The sequence below is a fragment of the Argiope bruennichi genome, chromosome 4 (assembly GCF_947563725.1).
Source record: "Argiope bruennichi chromosome 4, qqArgBrue1.1, whole genome shotgun sequence".
NCBI classification, from domain to species: Eukaryota; Metazoa; Arthropoda; class Arachnida; order Araneae; family Araneidae; genus Argiope; species Argiope bruennichi.
In genome coordinates, this window is record NC_079154.1 from 95,917,068 (window position 1) to 95,942,789 (window position 25,722).

Genomic DNA, 25,722 nt, shown 5'->3' on the forward strand with positions numbered 1-25,722 from the left:
ATTGTTTGAAAAGTAAAATAAATGGCCAAATGATATCAATATTTTGTTTAGACACAAAGAAAAAAATCTTTTTATTTATTAATTACTTTATTTTTCTGATGTTCGTTCTAAACTTTCACTATAATAAAATTTTAGACTTTAATAATCTTTTACTCATAACCGTAGAATAGATTGTTTGTAAACAAACTATTTCGATAAACGCAGATGGTTGGGAAAAGTGAAGTTAAATGTTTGAAGAATTTTTTTAGAAGACAAGAGTAAACATAATTGTCTCATGTATTGTATAACATTATTTTCATGATGGTTCTCTCAAGAATTAATCGAAGTTTGTTCATATTTCTGAAGAATTCAGAACTTTTTTCTGGTAAGATAAATATAAAAGCCGGGTTATAGATTAGATTATTTATTTTATTTTTATATCACTCTAATTTATTACTTAATCATACCTTTTTTTGAAGCTCGTTATAATAGAATTTTTTCTACATCTGCTAATACTATTGATTCTATTGATGGGCAAACTGATATGCATGATACTGCTGCCCAATCATCGACCCAGAGTTCACACTTTTGGAACAAAAGAATTCCTATTAAAGTTGGTGAGTAAGAAGTGTTGGATTTTTTTTTATTCATGAAACTATTTTCTATTTCAAAATATTAATTGTGTTATATTGTTTTTATAAATTGTAATGTTAATGCAAATTAATTACATGTAAGATTTTAAATTTAAAAATTTCTGTTTTTATTTTTTTAATTATTTTTTTATTGCACTTTGGTCACATTTATATGCTTGACTACTCATATTCATGTACAAGATATAGTATATGCACTTATAAGTGTCAATGGAATTAAGCTCATATCAAAATTAGAGAAAATTTCATTACTTGTTTATGTATTTTAGCATCTCACATAGAATATGGTAGCTTGTAGTGATATATATCTTTTCCAGTCTACTGTTAAAACTGTCAATTCTTTTAAAATTGTTTAATGACTGTAACCATTCACTCTCTTGAATTTATTTGAAATTCTAAAAAAAAAAAAAAAAAAAAAAATATTAATATTAATGATTATACTAACCTTTTATAAGTGCAAAAATGCCCCATCAAAACTTTTTAGAAAATCCAAGATGAAAGAATTACAAAATTTTAATTAACTTTATGCTATTAACAAATCTTCCATTAATCACTAATTTCATAATTTATATTTTATAAGTAAATTATTCTAAAAGATGTTTTAGAGGTATAAGACGCGTGAGGATAGAACCTGGGACCCTTTGGTTAGCAGTCCAGTAACTAACCGATTTTGCCAAAATAGCTGTTCGGGCAGAAGCGCTGTTACTGGCTTATATGGAATTCACCACAGTACTCTCCCTCCAGTGAGTCGAAGGGGAGACGAACGATTTGGATGTTGAGTGGTGATGTATTAAGTTATTAGTAGTTGTTGTCTTAATGGGCCGTACCCAGTTTGAATAGCGCCAAGCGTTATGGCGAGCGTTTGTGGGTGCTGATGCGCCAAGTGTGTCTGGCGACTTTTGGGGTTGCTGCGTCATGTGAGTTTGACAACTTTGCTGCGCCAAGTGAGTCTGGCGACTTTAGTTGCGGGTATTTGGCGCCACAACAGCTGTACGAAGGTTGAAGGTTCAGCGTCCGAGGTCACCATATAAGACGCGTGAGGATAGAACCTGTGACCTTTTGGTTAGCAGTCCAGTAACTAACCGATTTTGCCAAAACAGCTGTTCGGACAGAAGCACTGTTACTGGCTTATATGCAATTCACCACAATGTGAAGAATCTATATTATTATTTTTCATATTTATAAGGGTTTAATAAGTTATCTTTTTAAAGTAAATTAATTGAAAGAAAACTTAAAGAAAATGCTAGGCATTTCAAGATAATCTCTTAAATTATATAAATAGCTATAGAAACCATCATATTATAATAATATAATATCATCTAGTAAATAACATTGAATACTATTTCAATTAGATCAATTCAATACAATTTAGATACAAGATCAATTTTTTAAAACTGTCATTAATTTTTTCAATTCCAATTATCGAAGTATTACTAAATGATTAAAACAAAATATTTCATAAACAATTAATTGCTCTTAAGCTTCATATCTTTCATATAATTAAGTCTCGCTTGTCTTGCCTATCTACTGGTGTGTTGATACCCCCATGTATATAAAAGAAATGTCTGGGATGGAAGACTTCTAATTTTTAGAATCAAAAGTATATCTTAATTTCTTTGATAATATATATATATATATACAGTGGTGGCCAAAAGTGTGGACATTTTTTGAAAGTTTCATGTTTTTCAACTTTGCGTGCTTGTAGAATATATTAATTTTCGCTTAAATACAAATGTTTATATATCAAATTGAAGGTAATTTAATGTAGGATTTAATAACAAAAACAGTATTACAATATCTGTATTACAAACAAAGTTGCGCTAATTTTAGTAAGATGTATCTTAGATTTGCATTTTTTTAAAGTGATACTTACATAATCAATACTTAGTAGGATAACCCTTATTTTTTAAGACAGCTTCACAGCGTATTTTCATCGAGTGAACGACTGTTTGGAGTTCATCTTTCGGAATAACATGGTGCCAAGAATCAATTATAGATTCAATAAGTTGTCTTTTATTGGATGGACGTTTTTGTCGTACAAGAATTTTCAAACGTCGCCACAAATTTTCAATTGGATTGAGATCAGGATTGTTTCCTGGCCATGGTAATACATATATGCCTTTATTTTGAAACCATGCTTTGCATACTTTTGCTGTGTGGCATGGAGCTGAATCCTGCTGAAAAATAAATGGTGCTTTGTTGGGGAAGAAATCCCTGATGGAAGGTATCAATTTTAGTTCCAGGACAGTTTCGATGTATTTTTTGGCATTCAGAATGCCATCAATCACTTGAATTCGGCCCACACCATTTGCAGACTTACATGCCCAAATCATGGCATTTGTTGTTGTTTTCATAGTTGCTTCAATGCAATGAGGATGAAGCGCTTCATCTCACGTATTTTCTACCATCGCTACCAAAGAGCGATATTTTAGTCTCATCGCTCCAGATTACTTGCTTCCATTGATTTTCTGACCATTTAATGTGTTCTTTTGCCCATTTAACTCGTTTTTCCCGTTGCTTTTGATTTAAATATGGTTTTTTCCTTAGAATTCTAGCTTGTAGTCCAAATCCTGATAACCTTATTGTTCTTGAACTTACTGCAATACTCGCTGCACTCATTTCAGATCTAATGGCATCTGATGAAATTTTTCTATCTTGAAGGCATAGCCGTTTAATTTTTCTATCGGCAGTAGCACTTGTGCATTTTTTTCGGCCTGATTTGGCCTTATTTCCCACTGATTCCGTTTTTTCGTAACGTAAACAGAACTTTCGTACACCAGAACAAGTCACTGAACCACCAACTTGTCTTGCAATTTCAGCATAAGAGAGGCCATTTTCTCTCAATATGACAATTCAGCTTCTTTTTGTAGATGTCCAATCAGTTCTTCTTGTTGGTTACATTGTTTAAAATTAGTTTAATTAAAAAAAAGGACTTAAAATATTAAAAAACAGCAGTACTCTATTTAATTGTACTAGTATGCATCATTCCGCAAAATATTTCCACAACAATAACTCTCTTACCATCCAAATAATCTAAACTATAGTTACAGACATTTGATTGGTCCTCAGAACAGTTTTGTGATTGGCTAGTACGCTTTTATTACAAAACACGTCATTATTCAAAACGATTTGTGTTTGTTTGTTCTACTAAAATGAGCGTAACTTTTTTTGTAATACAGATAGTGTAATACTGTTTTTGTTATTAAATTCTACATTAAATTACCTTCAATTTGATATATAAACATTTGTATTTAAGTGAAAATTAATATATTCTACAAGCACACAAAGTTGAAAAACATGAAACTTTCAAAAAATGTCCACACTTTTGGCCACCACTGTATATATATATATATATATATATATATATATATATATATATATATATACACACACTAGTAGAAGAAATTCAATGTCCATATAAAGAGAGGCAAGTATTGTCACTGCAATGTGTCCTAATTTATCATGATTTTCATCTAATGATTTAAGTTACACTGAATGATCAAAAAGTTCTGAACTGCACACATCCCTCTTCTATATGCGTTGACTTATAAACAAGATTCATTATTTAAACAATTTTTTCTAACATTTGTAGACACTGCAATTTGCATGTTTATAAGAAAGCAAGACTTAGAATGTGATTTCATTATGGCCACCAGAAGGTTTAATTTAGTTATCTCTGAATCTGCTTCTTTTCCACCTCAAATTTTATTGGCAAGAATTTTCAAAAAAGTGCAGCTCATCCAAGAAGATTTTGAGCAAAAGACAGAAATTAATGAAAGAAAAGCCAGAAAACTGGTACATATGTGTACAAATGAAATTAAGGAAAGAACTGTGGTATGACAAGCAGCTGAAGATTTGTGTAAAACATATCAATGCTCTCTACAAACTGAATCTTACAACAAATTTAGTATCTAGGAACCAACAAAAAATATTCTGATGTTGCTTCAAAACTAAAAGAAAAAAAAAGTGCTTTCATAGGTTAAAGTACATTGATATCGATTCATTAGAGAAAATTATCTGGTTTAAACTGTTCTGATAGGGAAAAATTAGCCCATAAGTGACATATTTGAGAGATGAAATGGAAATCTCTGGAATGGAATCTTTTCAGAGCTTTGAAACTTAGCCATCCAATTTGAGAAAATTAAGAGTATACTATTTTATTAACATTAGCAAAGATTATTTCCCAGTAGTTTTTGTAACCTGCTGAGTCCATGTCTTGATAAATATCTTGCATGTGACCTAAATAAAGTTTTATTTCTTGTTGGATTTGCATTGTTAATATCAGCATTAAATGTTAAAGAATTCTTATTTATTCAAATTACTAGAATATTTTATTATATACAAATTGCTAGAGAATCTTAAAGTACAATGTAAAGATAACAAACTGTTATCATCGCCTCCCCACATTTGAGATCAGATATATATATATATATATTAATAATTCAAATATTAATTTCATCATTCATAATAATCACTACATAAATTAAAGTTTTATAACTTTGGTTACATTCTGCATGAACAAAGAATACTATAGAAGTAACTGAATAATGAATATTTTTTTTTCATAGTTGTATGGAGAGGTGTGTCCATATAAATTTTTTGCATGCATTTATGCACTTACTTACAGAATTATCACCATTATGTTGACCTCATTAATCCAGTACCACACTTGTCTACCATATTTCTGAGAACTTCACAATTATATTAACTTTGCTTTACAGATGTCCATGTTATAGCAACCTACATAATTTCTTCATGTTTTTTTTTAATTCCTTAATATAAGAGGATTTTAATATCATATCTTATATTTTCATGCTAACAGCAGCATGCCATAGAGAAGACCCGCCTTTATTAAAATTTATATTTTCTTTTATAAAGATTATCAGAAGAGTTTTATAAGCATCGTCTCAACTTTCAAATTAATTATCTGAAAAAATTATTAGTACAGAATATAAAGAGACATTTCTTTTATTCTATACATTCTTCACATCTGTATCATAGTAGAAAAATTCCTTGACAGATTACAGTGTAGGAAATAATTGATGAACAGCAATTTGAAGGGAGTATTTGCTGACCAATTTCTGTCATTTATTTGGTATCTATGTTTCAATAAGCACATTTGTTTAAAATATAATGGTGCTGTGTGCAATGATTATTGATTCTCTGGATCTAGTCTCATAATCTATCTTACTATTACATTATAAGAATTTTCTTTTGTATATGATATATTCTTATATTTTAAATATACAAACTGTGAAAAATACAAACTCACAAATATTGAAAAATTAGAATTATAAAATGAAGCTAAACTCATGAAGAGATAAATGGGTGCAAAATAAAAACAAATAACTAATTTTAAATCTAGCAAACTGTCTCACTTCACTTGTATATAATGATATTATTCACTTTCCCATAATGCATTAAATATTTTGCTCTACTATTGATCATTCATATTTCAATAACATAGAGGAAATATTTCTATTTTTATCTGCAGTTTGCAGAAATCTGTATAATAATTGTAATCACAAGAAACAATTTTCTAAAGTAAAGTATTTTCTAGGAAACTGGATTAGGAAAAATGGAAAATTTGTTAATTTTTTTTGTATATTTCTTTAAAAAATATTCTATCTCTTAATCTCTGGTAATCTCTTAAATCAGTCATGCTTCAAATAAACCTTATTTTATTTTATTTATTTTTTGTACCATAAAATTGAATTTTGAATACAATTTTAAATTGATCATTCTTGGTTGGAGATCCATATGTTGCAAATACAATAATTGGTTTAATTAATTATCAGTACACCAAACTTGTAATTTTGCAGAATGGTAATTATATCTACTTTTTCAGTCAAATATAATCAATATAACATGAAAATAACATGTCATGAGCCAAAAAAAAAAAAAGAAAAGAAAAGAAAATATGTATTGAATATGAAAATGAATTCTGTATGTAAAATTATTATCTGCTCTATGAAACTGATTATCAAAATCCTCAAAATTGTTAAATAAAATAATGCAACTCTTCCAATACTCTTTTTTAGTTACTTACTCTCCTTTAGCTGTATGCAAACATTCAATTTCTTCATATTTTCATTTTTCTTTTGTGGACTATGACAACTATAAATCTACCAATATAATTTAAATTCAGATGAATTAATGTTAACTTCTTTAATAGAAAGTTAAGAATAAGGAAAAAAATTTACCATGTTTTTAGTATGTATTAAATCTGTTAATGAAAAAAAAAATCTAAAAATGAGGTTATTAAATTCTTCATTTCAGAGGAATTTAAGATGCAAAAAGAATTAACCCCTTGTCAACCTGTGAATCCTCATCTTTTAAAAGTTTCAATTTTAGGAGAACCAAATGTGGGAAAATCTACCTTAACAAACAAACTTGTTAAATGGAAAGTAAGTAATATATGATAGAGATTAAAATTGTTTTATTCAATAAATTATTATTAAAAAACTTCATTAATTATTAAAAAATTATGTTGTTTTTAGTTGATTTGATTTCCTTTAAATTGTTTTATTTGCATCATTATAATGTTGCATGATCAAAACAATTTTAAAACTTTAAGTGTAAGTATGCCTTCTTATGCCACCTTCTCTTTTTCTTATATAGAATCATTATTTGATAAAATTTCATGTATTATATTTAATTTAAACTTTTGTAATGCAATGAAGCATTGTAAACCTGGATTAAGCATAATTGGAACCTTTCAGCAATAAAATTTTGGTAAACTAATACATAATTTTCTGTTCCTAATTTTTGAAACAACATAGTTTTTATTGATTTTCGTTTAATTTCTATGTAAGCAATTTTTAAATAATAAATACCATTACAAACTGAAATAGCCAAATATGTATAGTCAGTAGCTCTAAAGAAAGGTTTCAGTATTTCCTTCATAAGAAAATGCTAATTTAAAAATAGTTTTAAACATAATGGTGAAAAAAATTACAAATGTTTTGAAATATTTTAATGCTTAAAATTCCCCAAAACTGAGAATAAAGTGTAAAAAAAAAAAAAAAAAAGTTCTAAGAATAATGAAATTTTGGTAGTACTTTATTTTAACTAGAAATGTTTAAGTACATGGTACTTGTGAATCAAATGAAAGCACAAAATTAAAGTATCATGAAAATACCACAAAGAAGCATCTAGAACCTAATCATCCCTTCTCCCAAAGTTCCCTTCTCCAAATTTTTTTAATTTGCTTGAAAAATAAATAAATGGTGTTTTCTTAGATATTTGGAGTGGTGTGTGATGTTTTCAAAATTTTAGTAGATAAAAAATAAAATAGAAACAAAATCAGACATGATTTTAAGAAAACATTTCTTGCAACTCAAAGAAAGTGCCTGGAAATCATGGTCTCCTGAGTGTGCAAACATAGATAGTCGCAATGTAAGAATCGCTCATTAAACATTCCTATGTTTTTATGGTGTGTGTTTGTGTAAGGGATGTAGGGACCTCTTAACATCACAACTGTTCCTTTTATTCCCCATTGTAATTGAAATATGTTTTTATTGTTAATTGAAGTTATAGAAATTTGTTGGTGAATCTTCAACTTTGAGATTAGAAAATCATTACATCATATTGTAAGAAACCACCACATATGTGGACTCTGTACATATTGAGTCTGTCTTCAGAGATAGAATATCATCATATTGATGGTGGAGAGTGTGAAAAAATTTTATGAATAGGTACAAAATCTGTACATTCAATAAATTAGCAGGGCCTGCAAAACAGAAAAAAATGCTTTAATGGATTTTTGAAGATTTAGATAAGTACTAATATTGTTTTATTGAATTAAAATTAAACTCTCAAAGTAAAATCTTTATTTTCAGATGCCGTTTGTCAAATTATTTTCTTACTTTTAAACTTGAAAAATAATCCAGTCATTCAAAAGATTTTGTCTTGTTGCTTTAGCAGCCAATTAGATAATATTAGTTGTCTTTTTATTAATTACTTATAGTGTATTTAAAATATTGCAAGTATAAATTTGTTAATCAACAAATTCTTTCTGATTAAATGGTCATCAAACTATTTTTGTTTATAGGTATGTGCTGTTTCAAAAAAAGTTCACACAACAAGGAAAAAAGCTGCTGCAATTTTTGTGGAAGATAATAAACAAATTGTAAGTTTTTTGCTTTTTGGATGAAATCAGGAGAAACATCAAGAACTTTATTTCATTTTTTTATTATTGTTCTTGCATTAATTTGCAGTATTAATGAGACTTGAGGTACCAGTGCTTTCAGGCGGGGGAAAAAATTATTGGCTTAAAAAAAAAATCTATTTTATTTAGATATTGTTTATTTTTAGGTGCCCTTGCATTAAAAAAATTGATTAAGATTTCCACCTGTGGTAGGTGTAATTATTTATTTTGTATTATTCAGAAATAAATTATAATTTCATTTTAGATCTATGATAAAGATGTCTGTTTATTAAAGCTTTCAATTATGTTGATACATTGTTTCAAAGTTTTTATGAATGTTCTTTTAAAAATTCTCATACTTTTTTCTTTTCTTTTTGTAATTTTTATATTCTTTTTAAGAAGAGAAAATATCTCAATTCTTTGTGATGAATATATATGTATAATGATAAACCTATCGAAATTTTCTCTTGGTTTAGCAAAATTCCCCTTTACTCAATGCATTTGTAATCTGCATACAATAATAGACACTTTATAGTTATTCCTCTCTGTGATAGTAATTATTCCTCTTTAAAAGCAAATAGTGCTTATTATCCCTTTTTTTCCCCCACTTGGAAGACCACACCCCATTATCTGAAATGGATAACAAAAAATTAGTGTTTACCTTCATTTATGGATATATCTTGTTAATAAAATTTGTATTTTGAAATTTTTATGAAAAGTTTAAGAAATTAATTTTATATGTTCAATCGGTTTATAACAATAACCTGCCAATAACAATATTTTAGCACGATCCATAGTATTGTTATAGAAAAATTTCAAAATATGTAAGTGTGTATAGTTACTTATTGGGGGGGGAGTGTTTAAAATAACAACATTAACAAACCTAGTAACAAAGTTTTCTCATTGTATATAAGTAGACAATGGAAGGAATTAATAAATATTTATTATATATATTTCAGGTATTTCTAGATACGCCTGGTTTTGTTACTCCAGAATTAATCAAAAAGTAATTTCTCAATTGATTATTCTTTGCTATTAAAAAAACTGTTACTAAATTAAATTTAATTTTTTTAATTCTGTTTCTGTTGGATTTAGACATCATTTAGAGGCTGCATTTGTCATGGATCCACGAAGATCAATAAATGAATCTGATATTGGTAAGTATTTTATGCATCTATGCATCTTTGAACAAAAAAATTTATTCAATTTTTATTAATAATTTTTAGAGACTTTAACTGTTGTTTTATTTTAAATTTCAGTTGCTGTAGTTGTTGATATTTCCAATAAATGGACAAATAACAGAATAAATGAAAATATTTTAGAAGTTTTAGAAGAATATAGGCATAAGAAATCCATTCTGATTTTAAATAAGGTAAATATTGTCATAAAATCTTATAATAAAAATAAAAGAATTTTTTGTTAACTTCTAATGTTTTTTTAAAACAATTAATGAAATACATCAGATGGTGGCTATATGTTTATTTTATACGAGTGACTTATTTCAATTGCACATTTATTGTAAAAGTTTCACCCATTTTTTTTATATATAGAATCAAGAAATATACAATTTTGATATAATAAACTTTGTACAAAGATATTTTTTCAGTTTTGGTTGGATAATTATTGCGAGTTGTTTCCGGCATAGAAATTTATATGCCAAGTTTACTTTGTCTGTTATTATTTCTTTATTCCCCAGTTTTAAGAAAATATTATTTGTAACAGTTAACAATAAAGAAAATAATTTTTTATTATTATTGTTTGATAGTTAAAATTTAATATGTGAAAAAATTCTGTAACCATTTTTTAAAATTTGTCATATCTCAAAAGAATTCTTTTTGACATTATTCTTTAAATATTAGAAAATATTTTATAGTAACTACCTGATATGCCCAATGTTGCTTGGGATTAAAATCCTTTTATATACAGTGTTTTTCATATATAAATTTCTTTTGAATAAATTATTATATATAAAAATCATTTTATGATATATGTTTTGAAATTAAAAAAAAATTTAATAGTGATAGAAATATTAATAAGTTTAGTTAAAAGTCTTAATGTTGTCCATGAAAGGAGTGCCTACCTTCAAATTTCCTTATTTCAGAATCGTCTACATTAAATTTTTAAAAAAATGTTAATTTAAAATTTTTTTTAAAGAATTAATAAAAATAAAAGATAAATTGCCCCAAAATAAAATTTGATTGGTGAAAAGGCATTTTTTTTTATCGTTGTCTTAAATGTTTTTCGGATTTTCTCTGAATTTTCAATGGAAGAAACGGAAAATATTTGTTGAATTTTGACAGCCTGAAGTGGCTGCCATCAACAAATGTATTTCATTTACTCACATTGTCTTTCTATTTCTTGCCTGTGCTTCAGTGATTGATTTTGCTTACTTTTAGGCATTGTTAAACCAATACTTTGAAATAAATAAAAATTTGGCAAAAATGTATCTATTAAAATAAAACAGAAATTAAAACGCAATGATAGAATATTTCAAAATCAACATTCATTTTAGTGCTTTTTTTTTTTTTTTTTTTGAAATAAAAGGTTGTGGAAAAATAAAATTGATATTCAAGTGATATGGGAAATATTTCTTGCACAATTGCTTGTTTTGAAATTACTGCGGGAAAACGATAAAATTTCAGCTAATATCTAATTTATTTAATATATTAACTTTTGCTCTTGAAAAAGTTTTAACAAAAAAGCTTGCAACTTATGGTTAAAATCGTCTCAGTTCATTTAGAAGGAGATTAAGAACATCTATATATACATAGCCAAAATAATAATTTTTATTTATATTAAGAATTATTATTATGTTATTTCTTTAAAATATATTTTATGGACTCAATTAGTATAATAGTTTTAGATCAACTTTATTTTTATTGTGGAAATACATGTTACAATTGTTAGAATTTATTATAAATATGGAACTGAAAACATCTTTTCCAGGCAAGTTTTAAAAAAATGAATTTTCTTAATTGCACATTATTAATTATTAAATTTTACACCTTTCCATTCATCATATTTTGGATTGTGTATCCAGATAGTTTAATTATGTGGTTGTTTAGAAATTAAGGAAATTCCTGGATTCTTTTAAATCAACTATTATAAGCATTTTTAAGCTCTATTATGTATATATCTCATTCATTACTTATTAACTCAAAAAATTTACAAATACTTATATTGTTTATCATTAATATATATTTCTAATAGTAATACATTAATAAAATAGTAATTTTCTTAAATGTATATAATTTTGTTACACATTGTCTATTATTACTATATTCATATTTTTAGGTTTTCATAAGGAGTATTTTAAAATTTTAAATGAAACATGCTACAGAATGTTTTTATTGGCATTTTTTCTCAATGCCATATTATCTTCATTGTATGAAATAAATAAAAATAAACATTAAATAAAGATGAAAAAGAAATAATTTTTAAGACTATTTTTATCTTGATATGTTTTGAATATAGCTTAATTCATCCACAGATAGACGCAATGAAATCGAAAGGCAGATTACTCAGTTTTACAAAAATACTGACCTGTGGTACGATAAGTGGTATTGAAAATTCAACAGAAGTATCTGAGAATGTTACTTCAACGGAAGACTTATCAGATCTAGAATCAGATGAAAAAAATATTTCAAATTCTGCTGTTACTGCCAGTAAAAGCCATAAAAGAGGCTGGCCATCATTTTCTAAAGTTTTTATGGTGTCTGCCTTAAAAAATGATGGAATTGATGAATTAAGGGTAAGTCTAATTTTTTTTTAATAAAGTATATTGTTTATTTTACAAAAACCAAAAGTAGTTATTTGAATACACGATAATTTATTTTAAGTATAGCATGTCTCGATGCACTTGTTGTATTTTAGTCTTAATTATCAAGGAATTAAAAATTATTATGATTTCAAATTTCAGCTAATTTATTGTTTAAATGATAATTCTGCATATAATAATTGATTCTTTACATAGCTAGTTTTGAAGAAATCATTTGCCTTAACTTATATATTATTTTTATGAAATTTTAGTTTTGAATTTTTTGATGATAAAAATACCAATAAAATTTAAAGACTATATTAAATTTCTATAAAGTATTTTTAAGCATATTTTTAAAGAATTTCATTACAACCAAGCAACATCAAAAAGATGAAAGATATTTATTTAAAGTTAATAGTTTTCTGCATATTTGTTTTATTAAAAAATAAGGGAAGGGGGAACAAAAGCATGAGCGAAATTCACTAACATTTAGAATTTATTTTCCTTAAAATAATTTTGTTCCATATTACCATAAGATCAGTTAAGTATAACAGTAATAATATTCAAACTGAACAATGTTGAGGAAATATAATGAAAAAAAATATTCCGGTAATATTGTTTGTCTATTTCAAGACAAAATTAAGTTTACTTAACATCCTAGCACATAATGAGTCTGAAATCTTTTCCAATACTCAAGATAAAATTAGATCCAGCAACTTGCATTTCTTTGCAGATAAGTTCAAGGTACTAATGAACATGGAATCATGTAGGTGAAATTTCATCTCAATCATTGCCATTGCAAATAAATATGAATAATATTAATGTTTCAGCATATTTCCTTAAATATTATATTTATATATAACATGCATATAAATTTTCTTTCCAAAAATGTCTTGATAAATGTATGCTGAATTTTTCCTTTTCTTTTGAAATTTATAACATTTTGTTTTTCAGAACTATTTATTGAATGAAGCTCACCCAGGAGAATGGATATATCATAGCAGCACAGTTACTGATCAGCATCCACATGACATTGCTCTTCTAATTCTTCGGGAGAAACTTCTGGAATACTTGCCAGAGGAAATACCATATAAGCTTGATTTGGTAAGATTATAAACATGTTTTACTCTTTCAAATGCAATATCTAGTTAGTCATAATTCTTTTACTTTCTTACAAAATTACTTTATATAGTTCTCTGAAAACATTAGTTGTAGATAGTAAGGCATACTATTTTTCTTTTCCCATTGTGACTTATCGCAATGTTCTATTAAATGCTTAAAATTAAAATGATATCTGAAAAAAAAACTACTTATTTTAGCCCTCAGATATAAAAAAGTAATTTTTAATTGGATATATTTATTTTCACAAGTTTAGTTTAAAAGGGTAGGGAAACTGTAAACATTATATAATACTCATTCTTCTTTATTTATTACAATAAAAATATTTTCATTTTAGAGAATCACTCAATGGGAAACATTACCTACTGGCAGTCCTGAAATCTCAGTAAAGATTGTATGTTCTAATTCAAGACATAAGGTAGTATTATTTAACATTTTGACAACTGCTAATTTTTAAGCCATTTAAAGTTTAATACCATTTACATTAGAAACATATTAAAAATGCATCTATCAGCCTAAGAAAAATGGCATGAATATATGTATAATATTTTTCTTGCAGCGCTTTGTGATTGGACCTGGTGGAAGTCATATTACTAACTGTGTTGAAAGATACAGAAATGCTCTAAAAGAAGCTTTCAAAAAAGACATTCTAATTCATGTAGTTGTTGCATAGATCTAATAAATTGATTAATTTATACAAATATTTTCTTAATGTTTCTATAAAAAACAGCATTCGACATATATTTATTGTACAGCATTTAACACTCTCAACTTTTAGGAACTACAAGGGATCTATATCCTTGATTCAAATTTATTGACAAAATTCAAGATTTATTCTTATTTAGTAAAATATTAAATAAAGCATTTTATAATCAGTCACATTGAATAACTAATAAAACTTCATTTTATGGTGTAATAAAAACAATATGATAATTATATCAAAATTTATATCAAGTTATATTTCCTTCATAGCTTAGATTTTGAGTTGTAAATTGTAATGTCAAAATTATAACATGCATATTTCTTTAGAGATCACTATTTTCAGAATTTAATTGGTTCATTTAGTTTCTTTACTTAATAAATGAACTTTGCAATGATTCTAAATAAATTTAGAGAATGTATTCATCATAAATATGCCTAGTCTTATAAATTCAATAAAAATTAAATATTATGATATATTTGGTTCAAATAGAATTAATTCTAAAGCCTTGTTACCAAGTTTGTAAAATGTTTACTAATTAGCTATCTTCTTGGATAGTGACAAAAAAAAATGCAAAATTTCACTAAAGAAATCTTTAATTGATATTGAATAAAATAGCACATGTGGCAATTATAACAAAATCTTATATTTAATTGGAAAAGATTCAAAAAAGTTAGTCAGCTTCAACTATAAATTTGTATAACTCAAACCTGAAAATATTACAGCATGTCTCATTAATTATTTCATTATGATGCAAACAAGACATCTGATTTCAGAACAAAGGACAGCAGTGATTTGACTTATGACCTGTACCATCTGATAGAATAAAGACTTGGCCACTTCTGTATCCTGTGCCCCCCCCCCCCAAAGTCTTTAAATTACATGTTCTATTAAACTTTCAAGAGGTTTTTTTCTTCATTTTTTAATGTTCTGTATATTAGACAATAGTCCAAATTTCTTAAATAATCCAATAATTAAAAATATCAAATTGGTATCTTAAAGGCAGAGCAGAAAAATTAATAATCTTCCTTCCCCATTTAAAATATGTTCTAAATTAATTTGATGCTTTCTTGAAACAGAAACTCATTTTTGATTTATTGAAATTTTAGAGTTAGTGAAAAAAACACAATAAAAATGACAACAGTGAAAAAAATGACATTATTTTATTTATAACATGATTTTTTTCCCTTAAAGTTGAGTATCAAAACTGGAAGTATATACAATTTAATAAACTATAACTTGTATAAGAAAACACACATAGTGTGCAGAACTAGTAAAGATAATAAAACAAAAGTATTGGGATCTCAGTCATTTATAAGATTTCATCAAGTAATGAAATTTTACAATAGTTTTGGCATACACAGATTTAATGATAACACATTCTGGTGATAAACTGAGAATGTGTTTGAAATGAATCGCATTTTAAGTGCATAAAACATAAAATAAGTATCATTAGGCTAAATAATATATATGTGTGTGTGCTACAGGGGAATAAAAACATTGAAATATGCTTAGTAATTTGGTTTTATTTGTATAAAAAAATTCTATTTGTGCTATGATAAAATGATATTGTATAATATCTGGCATACACATTTGCAAATTATATAATTGTATGTGAAAGCAATATGTGTTTAATGCAGTATTTTCCAGTTGTTTGGAGAAATGTTTAAGTAAGGAGTGATAATACGTATGTCATAAAAATAACTACTTAAAACACATTAGAGACAAATAACAGTTTTACAAAATAATTAAGAATGAGAAATGAGTTTATATTCAACACAAGAACAAAAATGTCTCATTTCTCTTACAACCACTTTAAAACATATCATAAAAATGGGCAGTGATATATGTATAAAAACAATATAAGTAGCAAATAAGTTAAATTATTAAATTTGACTGTTGTATTTGCAATTATTTTAATCTCAAAAATCCCCATTGGTTCATACTGCAACTTATTCCAACACAGAATTACAATAATAAACACAAACCAAGAAAATATATTTAGCGATAAAACTGTGTCAATTATTTTTAATACTAAAAGTTAATTTCTAATTCTTCATCTTAACAAATACAAATGTGTTTTAATTTTCTAAATTATTAATAAGCTAAATAGTACTTCATTATGCAAACCTTTCTTTACATAACATATGTAAATAAAGCCATTTTTTTAACTTTAATTTTTTTCTTCTGTTAAGTAAAAATATTAATTATCGATTCAAAAAGGAAGCTTATAAATTATTGCATTTCATTTTAGGAAGAAAAACATTTTTGATTTTTTTTTTTTTCATTGATTGCATACATTCTAAATTTTCATTGCTGATAACTTTTTAAGTTTTAAATGATAGAGAAAAAGTAATTTTAAGTATAAGCCATCTTTCATCTAAATGCAAAATTATGACTGAAAGTATAGAAATTTTTGACTGTTTAGCTTTAAAAATAGATGTTTTTGAAATGTGACAGTTTGAAATAGCCATAAATAAAAATTAAAGAATTTCAACACAGGCTGTTAAAAACTTCAAGATTAATACTATTTTAATCACAAAGAAAACAATTGTTACTAATTCATAGAAATAAAAATACATCATCATTAAATATATTAAAATATGATTGATTTGATTATCAAAAGCAAAAATGAGCAAGATAAAATTTTCAAGAAAAATAGCAGATCTAGAATAAAAGTATTTTTGAATTCTTTGAGCGAAGAAAAGTTTCTTAAAAGATTAACCAATCAAAAGAACTACAATTTCCTTTAACAGATAAATAAAACAGACATAAAATTACATTTTCTCTAATCATTGCAAATTTAAGCTCTTGAACTAAATGCATGATTTTGAACTTTGTTTTGCGATATAGAATAATTCATTTGAATAATGTTTTATTTACATCAGAAATATTCACTATATTGCTAAATAAATAAATCTTGATATATATATAGATATATATCATATATACATATGTACAAATTCCTGTCATGAATATTTCAAATGTGGTCATGATAAACTGATAGGATTTAATCACAGGTCCATGCATTCAGTAATATCAATAATCATTTAAATCACATATTTTCAAAAGAAATTTTCATCGGGATATGATATAAAATAAATGTGTAAAAAATATAAAAGATCTTGATTCAACACTAATGTAAAATATACATTGTTATCAACAACAAAAAAAAAAAAACTTGATAAAAATTTATAACAAAAACACTTTGTTAGTATAATAATCATGTTAAGTATTTTTACTACAAATTATAAATAAATTCGCCTGCATTAAATTTCTATTAATTTATCACATATATCAATATACCATGATCTACAAATTTCAGTCCTCCACCAAAGAAGAAAAAAAAAAACTATTGGTATGAATATATTTAGGATTCAGATTCTGTCTTTGTAGTGAAAACACTTTTCTATACAAAATTGAATATTATAGCAGCAGTAACTTTGGACATAAAAAAGCAACTGCCACTGATGATTCGTCAAACTTCTTGGTGTTTTGAAGGTATTGTTACTATAAAAGGTTCACTCCACATTCTACGAAGATCACCCTGTAAAAATATTTTTTAAAACATGTAAATCAACCTTGTGCCTTCTCAATTTATATGTAAAGTTTTCCAATTTGAGATGTATACATCAATCAGATTCATTACATTAAAAATCTTAAACCACTTGTATGTGTTTTCAATATACAAATCAATGAGTAAAGTGCATAAAATATAATCTTACCTAAATTTCTAATACATAAATAATTATTCGGTTTAACTGAAAATTTTTATTTCTAACTATTTCATTTCAATAAATCATCAATATTTCAGAAAAATATACGAAAATTTTAAATTTTACATAAAAATATAAATTTAACGATTTAAAATATTGGAATTTTATGACAGAAAGATAATTTTTGCAATATTTACAAAAGATCAATAAATAAATATTAAGAGATAAAATTATAATCTCTATTTTCTGTCATTAATCATCATATATAATTTGCAAGTTGCAAATCTTTTGCATTGCAAATTTTACCATAATATTACTTCAACTTTCATTTTAATCATTTTCTGGAAATAAAAATTTTAATAAATCAGTTAAAATAATTTCTCATATTCCTGTTTTCTACCAGAACAGAGACTGAAAATTTTCTTCATATAATTAAATACAGGACAGTCATCACTATAAAAGAGCACAGATGCAAAAAATATTTACAATGCCCCCAAAGAATTTTCAAAGACAAAAAATTTAAAATAAATATTAAACATATCTGGTGAAAATTGTGCTTATTTTTTCTATTTATTGCTTTTAATGTTGTGGACCACATTGGGAGGGAGCCTGCCTTTGAACATGGCTCCAGTATTTTTTTTCTATTGTATAAAAAAAATTTTTCTTCATACCTATTCAAAGATTAGAATTCGGTATGGTTGTTCCCAAATGTGTAAAAAAAATGCCAATTATCACTAAAATGAATCACCGAGGTTAGTAAGAGTGTCAATCAATAAATGTTATTGAGAATTTTATGACGTCAAGTCAGTAGCATTCCCAAGTATTGCCATTATCTTGCATCCTTTTGCTGCATTTATCATATTAGAATTCAAGTTACGGATTCATCAACAAGAAAAAGAAATTGTGGCTACATCAGAAAATTATAATTCTAGCTGCTCAAAGATCTTAATGATAATGGAAACTTCCTCAAACTGCAAGACTTTCATGTACTGTACTATCAGCTGGTTTTAGTTGTACTTTTGTGTATGAGAGAGAAAATTAAACTGTCTTGTTCATTTTGTTTTAAATGTGAAACAAAATTAAAATTTCCAACTGAATACAACACTAAGAATAAATGTTATTTCAACTGCTTCCTACCATGGATTTTAAATGAGAATTTTTATATTGCCATGAAACATTATGATCAGGCACGTAATGGAGTAATAATGTTACCTTGAGGTATGCCATGGTGAGCAAAGGTAAAAGAGTAAAAGGGACAAGATACAACAATGCTGGTTGAGCTGCTTTGAATACTTCTGATGATACGGTGGCAGTCAGTAAACCTATAATAAAATAGTGTTTATTACAAACTGCAGTAGATGCTATTCATTTATTAAAACTGATTAGACAAAATAAGGCTCAGAATTAAATTTTAATAGATGCCTATAGTTTAATACATATTTTTTTTTAAATAACAAACATGATTTACATGTATTTTCATTCTGAATAAAATATGCCTCTTTTTTGCAGTTTGTGTATTTATCTTGGTAATGTAATGGTCAATAAAAGTTAGAAAAGTGTGATGCACAACAAAAAAATTCAAAATATATTTAATTTTTTATTAAATTTTAATTAAAAATTAAAACCAAAATTAATTTGAAAGAGAATTTTCAGTTCTAAAAACTCAGTGTCATACTACTGGCCTTAATTTGTAAGCAAAAAAAATAAAAGAATAAAAAATAATTTGCTACATATGCTACAATTATTATGAATCTGCAAAACAATATATATGTCACTATCCATTCATCAGAACTATGCCTTATTATTCAGTCACCAATGGTTAAATTTTACAATAAATTAAAAAATAAATAAAAGCAGAAATCAAATTCTGTTCAGGCGCCATAAAAATCATTAAAAAAATTGATGAACATAATTTTGTACATGATTTCAGAAAAATTTCAATTTTACTCTCTCTCCAATGTCTCTTTTTACATTTTTACTTATAGAGAGAATTAACAGGCATGATCAAATTGATACAAAGATGCATGCTTGTATTTTTGTATCTACTCAGCAAAAAAAAAAAAAAAAAAAATTGCTTTTACATTAAATGCTAAAATCTACATTAAATGCTAAATTCATTAAATTATACAAAGATCTGATCATTTCTCTTGATAAACTCATTTATGTCATTATCAGGTCAGGTGCTGCAGAATAATGATATAGTCCAAAATAACCATTTTATTATTTAAAAATATGAATGAGAATTTATCTTGATACATTCTTTGGATAAGCAGCATCAAAACTAAATGAAAGCATTAAAGCATCTTGAAAAAAACTACACATATGTAAAATAATTTGATAATCAGATGTTAAAATACATCAAAGTATTAGAAAACATAATCAATACATCCCATACTTCAATAAAGCCTGGCTCTTTTTTCCCCCTCCATATTACAAGATATTATTTTCGATATAACATTCATAAAATAATTGAAAACAAAAATGTAACAATTTTATAAATTACCTAAAAAGTATCCTATGAGAGAACAATGAAAATATGATATTTTATTAAGTTGATTGGGTGGAGGAACTCCAGTTTCAGCTGAACAGATCTGAGCTTTCTTATATGCATCATATCTGAGTACAAAACACAACAATAGACCAGGCATTACCTAATAAAAATGAACAAATAGTTATTTAAAAAGAATCTGCTATACATAAATCAACTGAAAGTAATTTTTAAAAAATAGCAAGGTTATCTCATTTATAAATATATGTCATTTTTCAACACAAAACTGTTCGATAATTCACTAAACTTGATAAGCAGAATCAAAAGAATTCAGTCAACTTACAATGTCACCAAGTCCCAGCATAGAAAAGTGACCATTATTGTGCATGCTAAGAAAGAAAAAATATTTAACAATATATATACACATATACATTATTTTTAAAATGCATGTAGATCAAAAACTAATGAATTATAATCCATACAGTTATTGATATACATGTATTACTAAAATACGATATAAGATGTTATAATATGATTATCTTTAAAACCGTTAAAAGTAAATTTTAAAAATTACATTACGGTCATATTTAAATTGTCAACACTCTCAATTGACAACAATTTATTATAAAAACTCATCATTTAGTCACATTAGCCAATACCTTTTTAAGAGAAATAAAATGAAAGATTTTCCCAACTTTCAACAAGCTATTAGTACAGGAATTTGTCAAACTTGGTATAAAATTTACAATCAACAAACATTTCTATCAATTTATACAAATGAAACTAAGAAAGAATCAAATATTTTATAAATCCAAAATATTCAATATAGAATGGATCTGATTTAATAATTTCTCCAATAAGCAGAAATAATGTATAGCATTTCATTGCTTTTTAAATCCATATACAGAAGCTATTCAATTAGAAAGAATAAAAAAACTACAGTGTATGAAAACTGCAAAGCATATACAAACAAAATACAGACTGTAGTAAAATGAATCAATATAAATTATTCTGCTAATATCTATGTTTGAAATTAAAATTTCTTTACAGAAAGGCAGAGATGTTGCACTACTACCTGGGGAAAACTAGTTTTCCTGGAAGAGATAATTTAGGGGCTTCTCTAACAACTCCTCCCAAATGAAGTTTTTTAGCAACAATGCCAACCTGAAAAATAAATGCAACTTTAAATAACAAATTGAATTTAATTTCAAATAAGAGAATAAAAGCTACACAATATTTCAGCGATTGCATTTTATTTCATTGTAATCATTGAATTACTTTTACTTTAAATGTAATCATTCTGCAAAAATAGCATGCAATTTAATTCTATTTTTACAGGACAAATTCTAAATTAGGCAATTTGAGAAGACAATTTCTCTTCCAATTGACTAATAAATTTCAAATGAATCAACTGTTGAAAATATAATAAAACAAAGTATATATTAAGTCCCTATCTTCCACTTTTTTGCACTAACAATTTAAATGCTAGTGATTAGAATGTTTTTTTTTTAATAAATAATCAAGAGAAAGTTTCAGAAATAGTTAAATTTAATAATTATATTTTATTGGGAATAAAGGTTTTAAATACAGAAACTTAATTGAGTGAATGTTTTTTAAAAATGCTGCCAGAACGTTTGAGGATATGAAAGCAACTGCAAGTTAAATACATTTATGAAAACATTTAATTATGAAAACATGAAGCCCACTTCAATGATTATCAGAAAACAAAATTATGTTGTACGTAAAAATAAATAAATTTATTTGTAAATTAATAAATAAAATAAATGAAAGTTAAATTATATAATCTTAAAAATTAAGTATAAGATGATAAAAAAAAATCTTGAATTTTTTCCCCAGGATAGATTATAATTGTTATATAATTGACACGAAAAAACTCGGATAAAGAATATGACTTCTGAATGTCAACTCCTTCATTTTTAAGAATAGGAACATAAAAAAACATTCTATTATTTCTAAATGCAGAAATAAAAGCTGAACTCATGGTAACTAGCTTACATCAATTAAGGAGAATTTCTGCAATGTAATGCTGGCAGCAGTTAGCTAATTAGAATTTTTTAAAAAGAGATGTAAGATGATGATCTATAGATGACTGATTAATTATAATCATGAATGACAAAGGAAAGTTTAAACAGGTCCAAATTATAATTGAACAAGGTAGAAAAAATCTTTCATTCAACACGTAATTCATACTGGAAAGTGTGTTCCAATTAATCTTTTGAATTATTTTAAGAAATTAAGTAGAGGCTAACCACAAACACTCTTGAAGATTCAAGCACCTTTTACTCCCAAAGATATAACTAGAAATTTGTGCAGATCATTTCTGTGTATAAAATTATACCCTTTGCCTCAGGAAATATAACTAAAAGAAGTTTCAATATTTCATTAGCCAAATATTGGTTGCCTATTATAAGATAAATTAAGAAATTTTAACTATACAAAGACATTTTTAATATATCAAATCTTTTTATAGGCCTCAATTTTCAATTTGAATGTGAATAATAATATAAATGTTATATTGAGTGAGGTACATTTTTAAAGTGTATTATTTTATTTACATCAGGAATACTTAGATTGCATTAATAGATTATATGAATTAATAATAGACTAAATGAATAACAAATTATAATAGACCAAATACAAAATCTACCGGATTTTCTGCTGGTCTTGTTGCCACTTTAACCATCACATTTGCATTGAATATGTATGACGAAAAGAAAACCTAAATTAATAAAATGAAACATTAAACAATTTTAAAAGTGAAATAAAAAAGATAAAAACAAATTAATAAAAATTTTTTAATAAAGTATGAATCAAATCCCTAAAAATTAAAAAAGTATTGTATAATGAATACTTACCCAAAAAACATCATATATTAAAAGGCCTGTAAGTAGAAGAGTGGAAACTTTAAGACTTGGTAGCCGCACAAAAGCAATAAAGGCAACACATAGTCCCATCCCCATTGCTGAGAAAGAAGAAAGAAAAGAAACATTTTAGTGTAACTATTTAAAATTCATGGTACTCCAGTTGCATTTAAAATTATTAAAAATAATATATATGCATATAAAAAATCTATATATATATTCCTTAAATAACAGTCAACTAATTTAAGACTAACAATGAAAACCTAAAATTGAAACAAAAATATACAAGGACAAAGGAGACAAAAATTTGATTCATAAAAAAAAGGGACAAACCATCCATTAGCAGCCAATGCCCAGTAAGAACCCAGATGCATACAATTGTAACTGACAAGGCAAATGAGACCAATTCAGCTGCAGTGAATCGTCCACACATCCCAAATGATATTCTATATATATAAAAAAATAATGAAATAAATATTTAAAAAGTTAATAATACCATTAAAGAATTATTTTACCAATACAAATTCTTTGTTATAGAATTATTTTCCTAAAAACATAAATGTATGAAAAGTTGAATTCATTTGCTAGATTGGCAACACATTTTTAAGCATCAAAGTATGTTATTGGATTTGATATATCAACACAACTTAGAGAAACGGCCTTAAACTCACAATTCTTAATCAATAAATCCAAGATACTGACAGTAAGGATTTTCTACACTAATGCCTAAAATATATATAAGCAAATTTATTAATAATTAGTGATAAATTAAGCTTAATTCCTTATTCATATAAAAAAAAATTGGATAAAATATTTAAATCCAAATTCATTTTATTTAAATTTTTGTATATATTTAATTTTCTATACATATCTACATAAAATACATATCAGTTAGTGATATCGACTTCAGAACATTCATAGATATGGAACAGCCGCTGTTTTATTTGTTAGGAATTCAAATAAATACGATTTAGTCAAACTTCCTAAATATTGTCAAATGCAACAAATCCTCTTTCCCCTCTTTTTTTAAAATATATGCCTATATTTTAATTCATATCATCATAACAATTCACATCCCTTCTCTTCAAATTAATCTGTGTTTAAGATGAAAATCTCGAATTTTCTACCTTCAATATGTGGCATCTTCTGCTCCAAATAATGTTATTTATCACTGCACAATACACAAAGTGTGCTTATTTAATTCAATGGTTACAAATAATTCACAGTACACTTTTATATGAAGAAAATTAATGATTTTTCATATAAATATATATTAATTAAAATAATATTTTCTTGGAATAATCTGTAAACAAAAATAATTTTCTCTGCAATAAAAGGAACATTGTTCCAATAAATGATATAATATAGTTTCAATTATTAATATAAACAGAAATTGCAAATGGAAGAGAAATCGAAGCTTCAGATAATACAAAGAGAATCTCCCCTTATTTAGCTTGTAATCATGAGCTGCTACTTTTTATGTAACTGCATATGTTACTTTAGACAGCATTTAATAATTTTATAGTTAATAAGAACCCAATACATTTTTTTATCTTTAATTAACTTAAAAGTTGTGATGATTTTGTAATTTTTATTAGAAGGGAATGACTTTTTACATATAAACACTTAATGTAGATTTTTTTATGTTTTCACCCCAGGTACAAATGAATTAGACTATAGAATAAAGAAAATCAGCCATTAAAAAAATCAACTTTATCTGAAAATTTATTAAAATTATAAAACCTTAAAAACATTTTATAACTCAAAATTTGCCTGATACTAATGTGTTGACTGTAAAGACATGTAACTATTAATATAATTTCAAATTAAGCATTATTTCAATTTCAAAGTCCGAAAATACAGTATTTCTTATCACAAAATGTAATTTTAAATGTACAGTGAATACACTTAATACAACTCACTTATTTCCATCAGAACAAGGTCGGATGATATATTGACACATTGGCAATAAAAGAAACGCTAATGCTATTGTTGCTATGACTGAAAAACAAGGAAAGAAAATATGTCAATGTGTTTAAAAATTTTCAAGGAACAAAAAAAAAGAAACATGGGAGAATTAAGAAAGAATTTCAATCTATTTTTATGAAATCAAATGACAGTATGAAGACAGAGGTAATTAAACATGATAAATATACAAGTTAATGGGAATAAGCCCCAAACTAAGTACTGCCAGATCCCAGGAATTTTAATGAGAAATCTCAAGTTTCAGCTGGAGTCAGCATACAGCAAAAGAACTCACTACACTCCGACCTGGATGGGAA

At 25.9% G+C, this 25,722-nt stretch overlaps 2 protein-coding genes across 3 annotated transcripts in view; one reads left to right on the forward strand and one right to left on the reverse strand.

The window, feature by feature from the left end:
* The first annotated feature begins 114 nt into the window (after positions 1-114).
* Positions 115-14,355, forward strand: LOC129966591 (GTPase Era, mitochondrial-like). Its single transcript, XM_056081077.1, has 11 exons — positions 115-364; positions 459-596; positions 6,909-7,036; positions 8,683-8,760; positions 9,738-9,784; positions 9,874-9,935; positions 10,038-10,150; positions 12,269-12,529; positions 13,490-13,639; positions 13,992-14,072; positions 14,214-14,355. The coding sequence occupies exons 1-11, from the start codon at positions 298-300 to the stop codon at positions 14,325-14,327; spliced, it is 1,239 nt and encodes a 412-aa protein (XP_055937052.1). The 5' UTR covers positions 115-297; the 3' UTR covers positions 14,328-14,355.
* A 1,143-nt stretch (positions 14,356-15,498) lies between these two features.
* Positions 15,499-25,722, reverse strand: part of LOC129966135 (signal peptide peptidase-like 3) — a 63,344-nt gene continuing 53,120 nt past the window's right edge. For both annotated transcript variants that reach the window (XM_056080523.1, XM_056080522.1), the window contains exons 5-13: positions 25,363-25,441; positions 23,774-23,886; positions 23,435-23,541; positions 23,227-23,298; positions 21,634-21,722; positions 20,902-20,947; positions 20,574-20,721; positions 19,283-19,392; positions 15,499-17,901 (exon numbers count right to left, since the gene is read on the reverse strand). In XM_056080523.1, the coding sequence (XP_055936498.1) occupies positions 17,833-17,901; positions 19,283-19,392; positions 20,574-20,721; positions 20,902-20,947; positions 21,634-21,722; positions 23,227-23,298; positions 23,435-23,541; positions 23,774-23,886; positions 25,363-25,441 (833 nt within the window). In that variant the 3' untranslated portion in view covers positions 15,499-17,832. The remainder of the gene's footprint in view (positions 17,902-19,282; positions 19,393-20,573; positions 20,722-20,901; positions 20,948-21,633; positions 21,723-23,226; positions 23,299-23,434; positions 23,542-23,773; positions 23,887-25,362; positions 25,442-25,722) is intronic.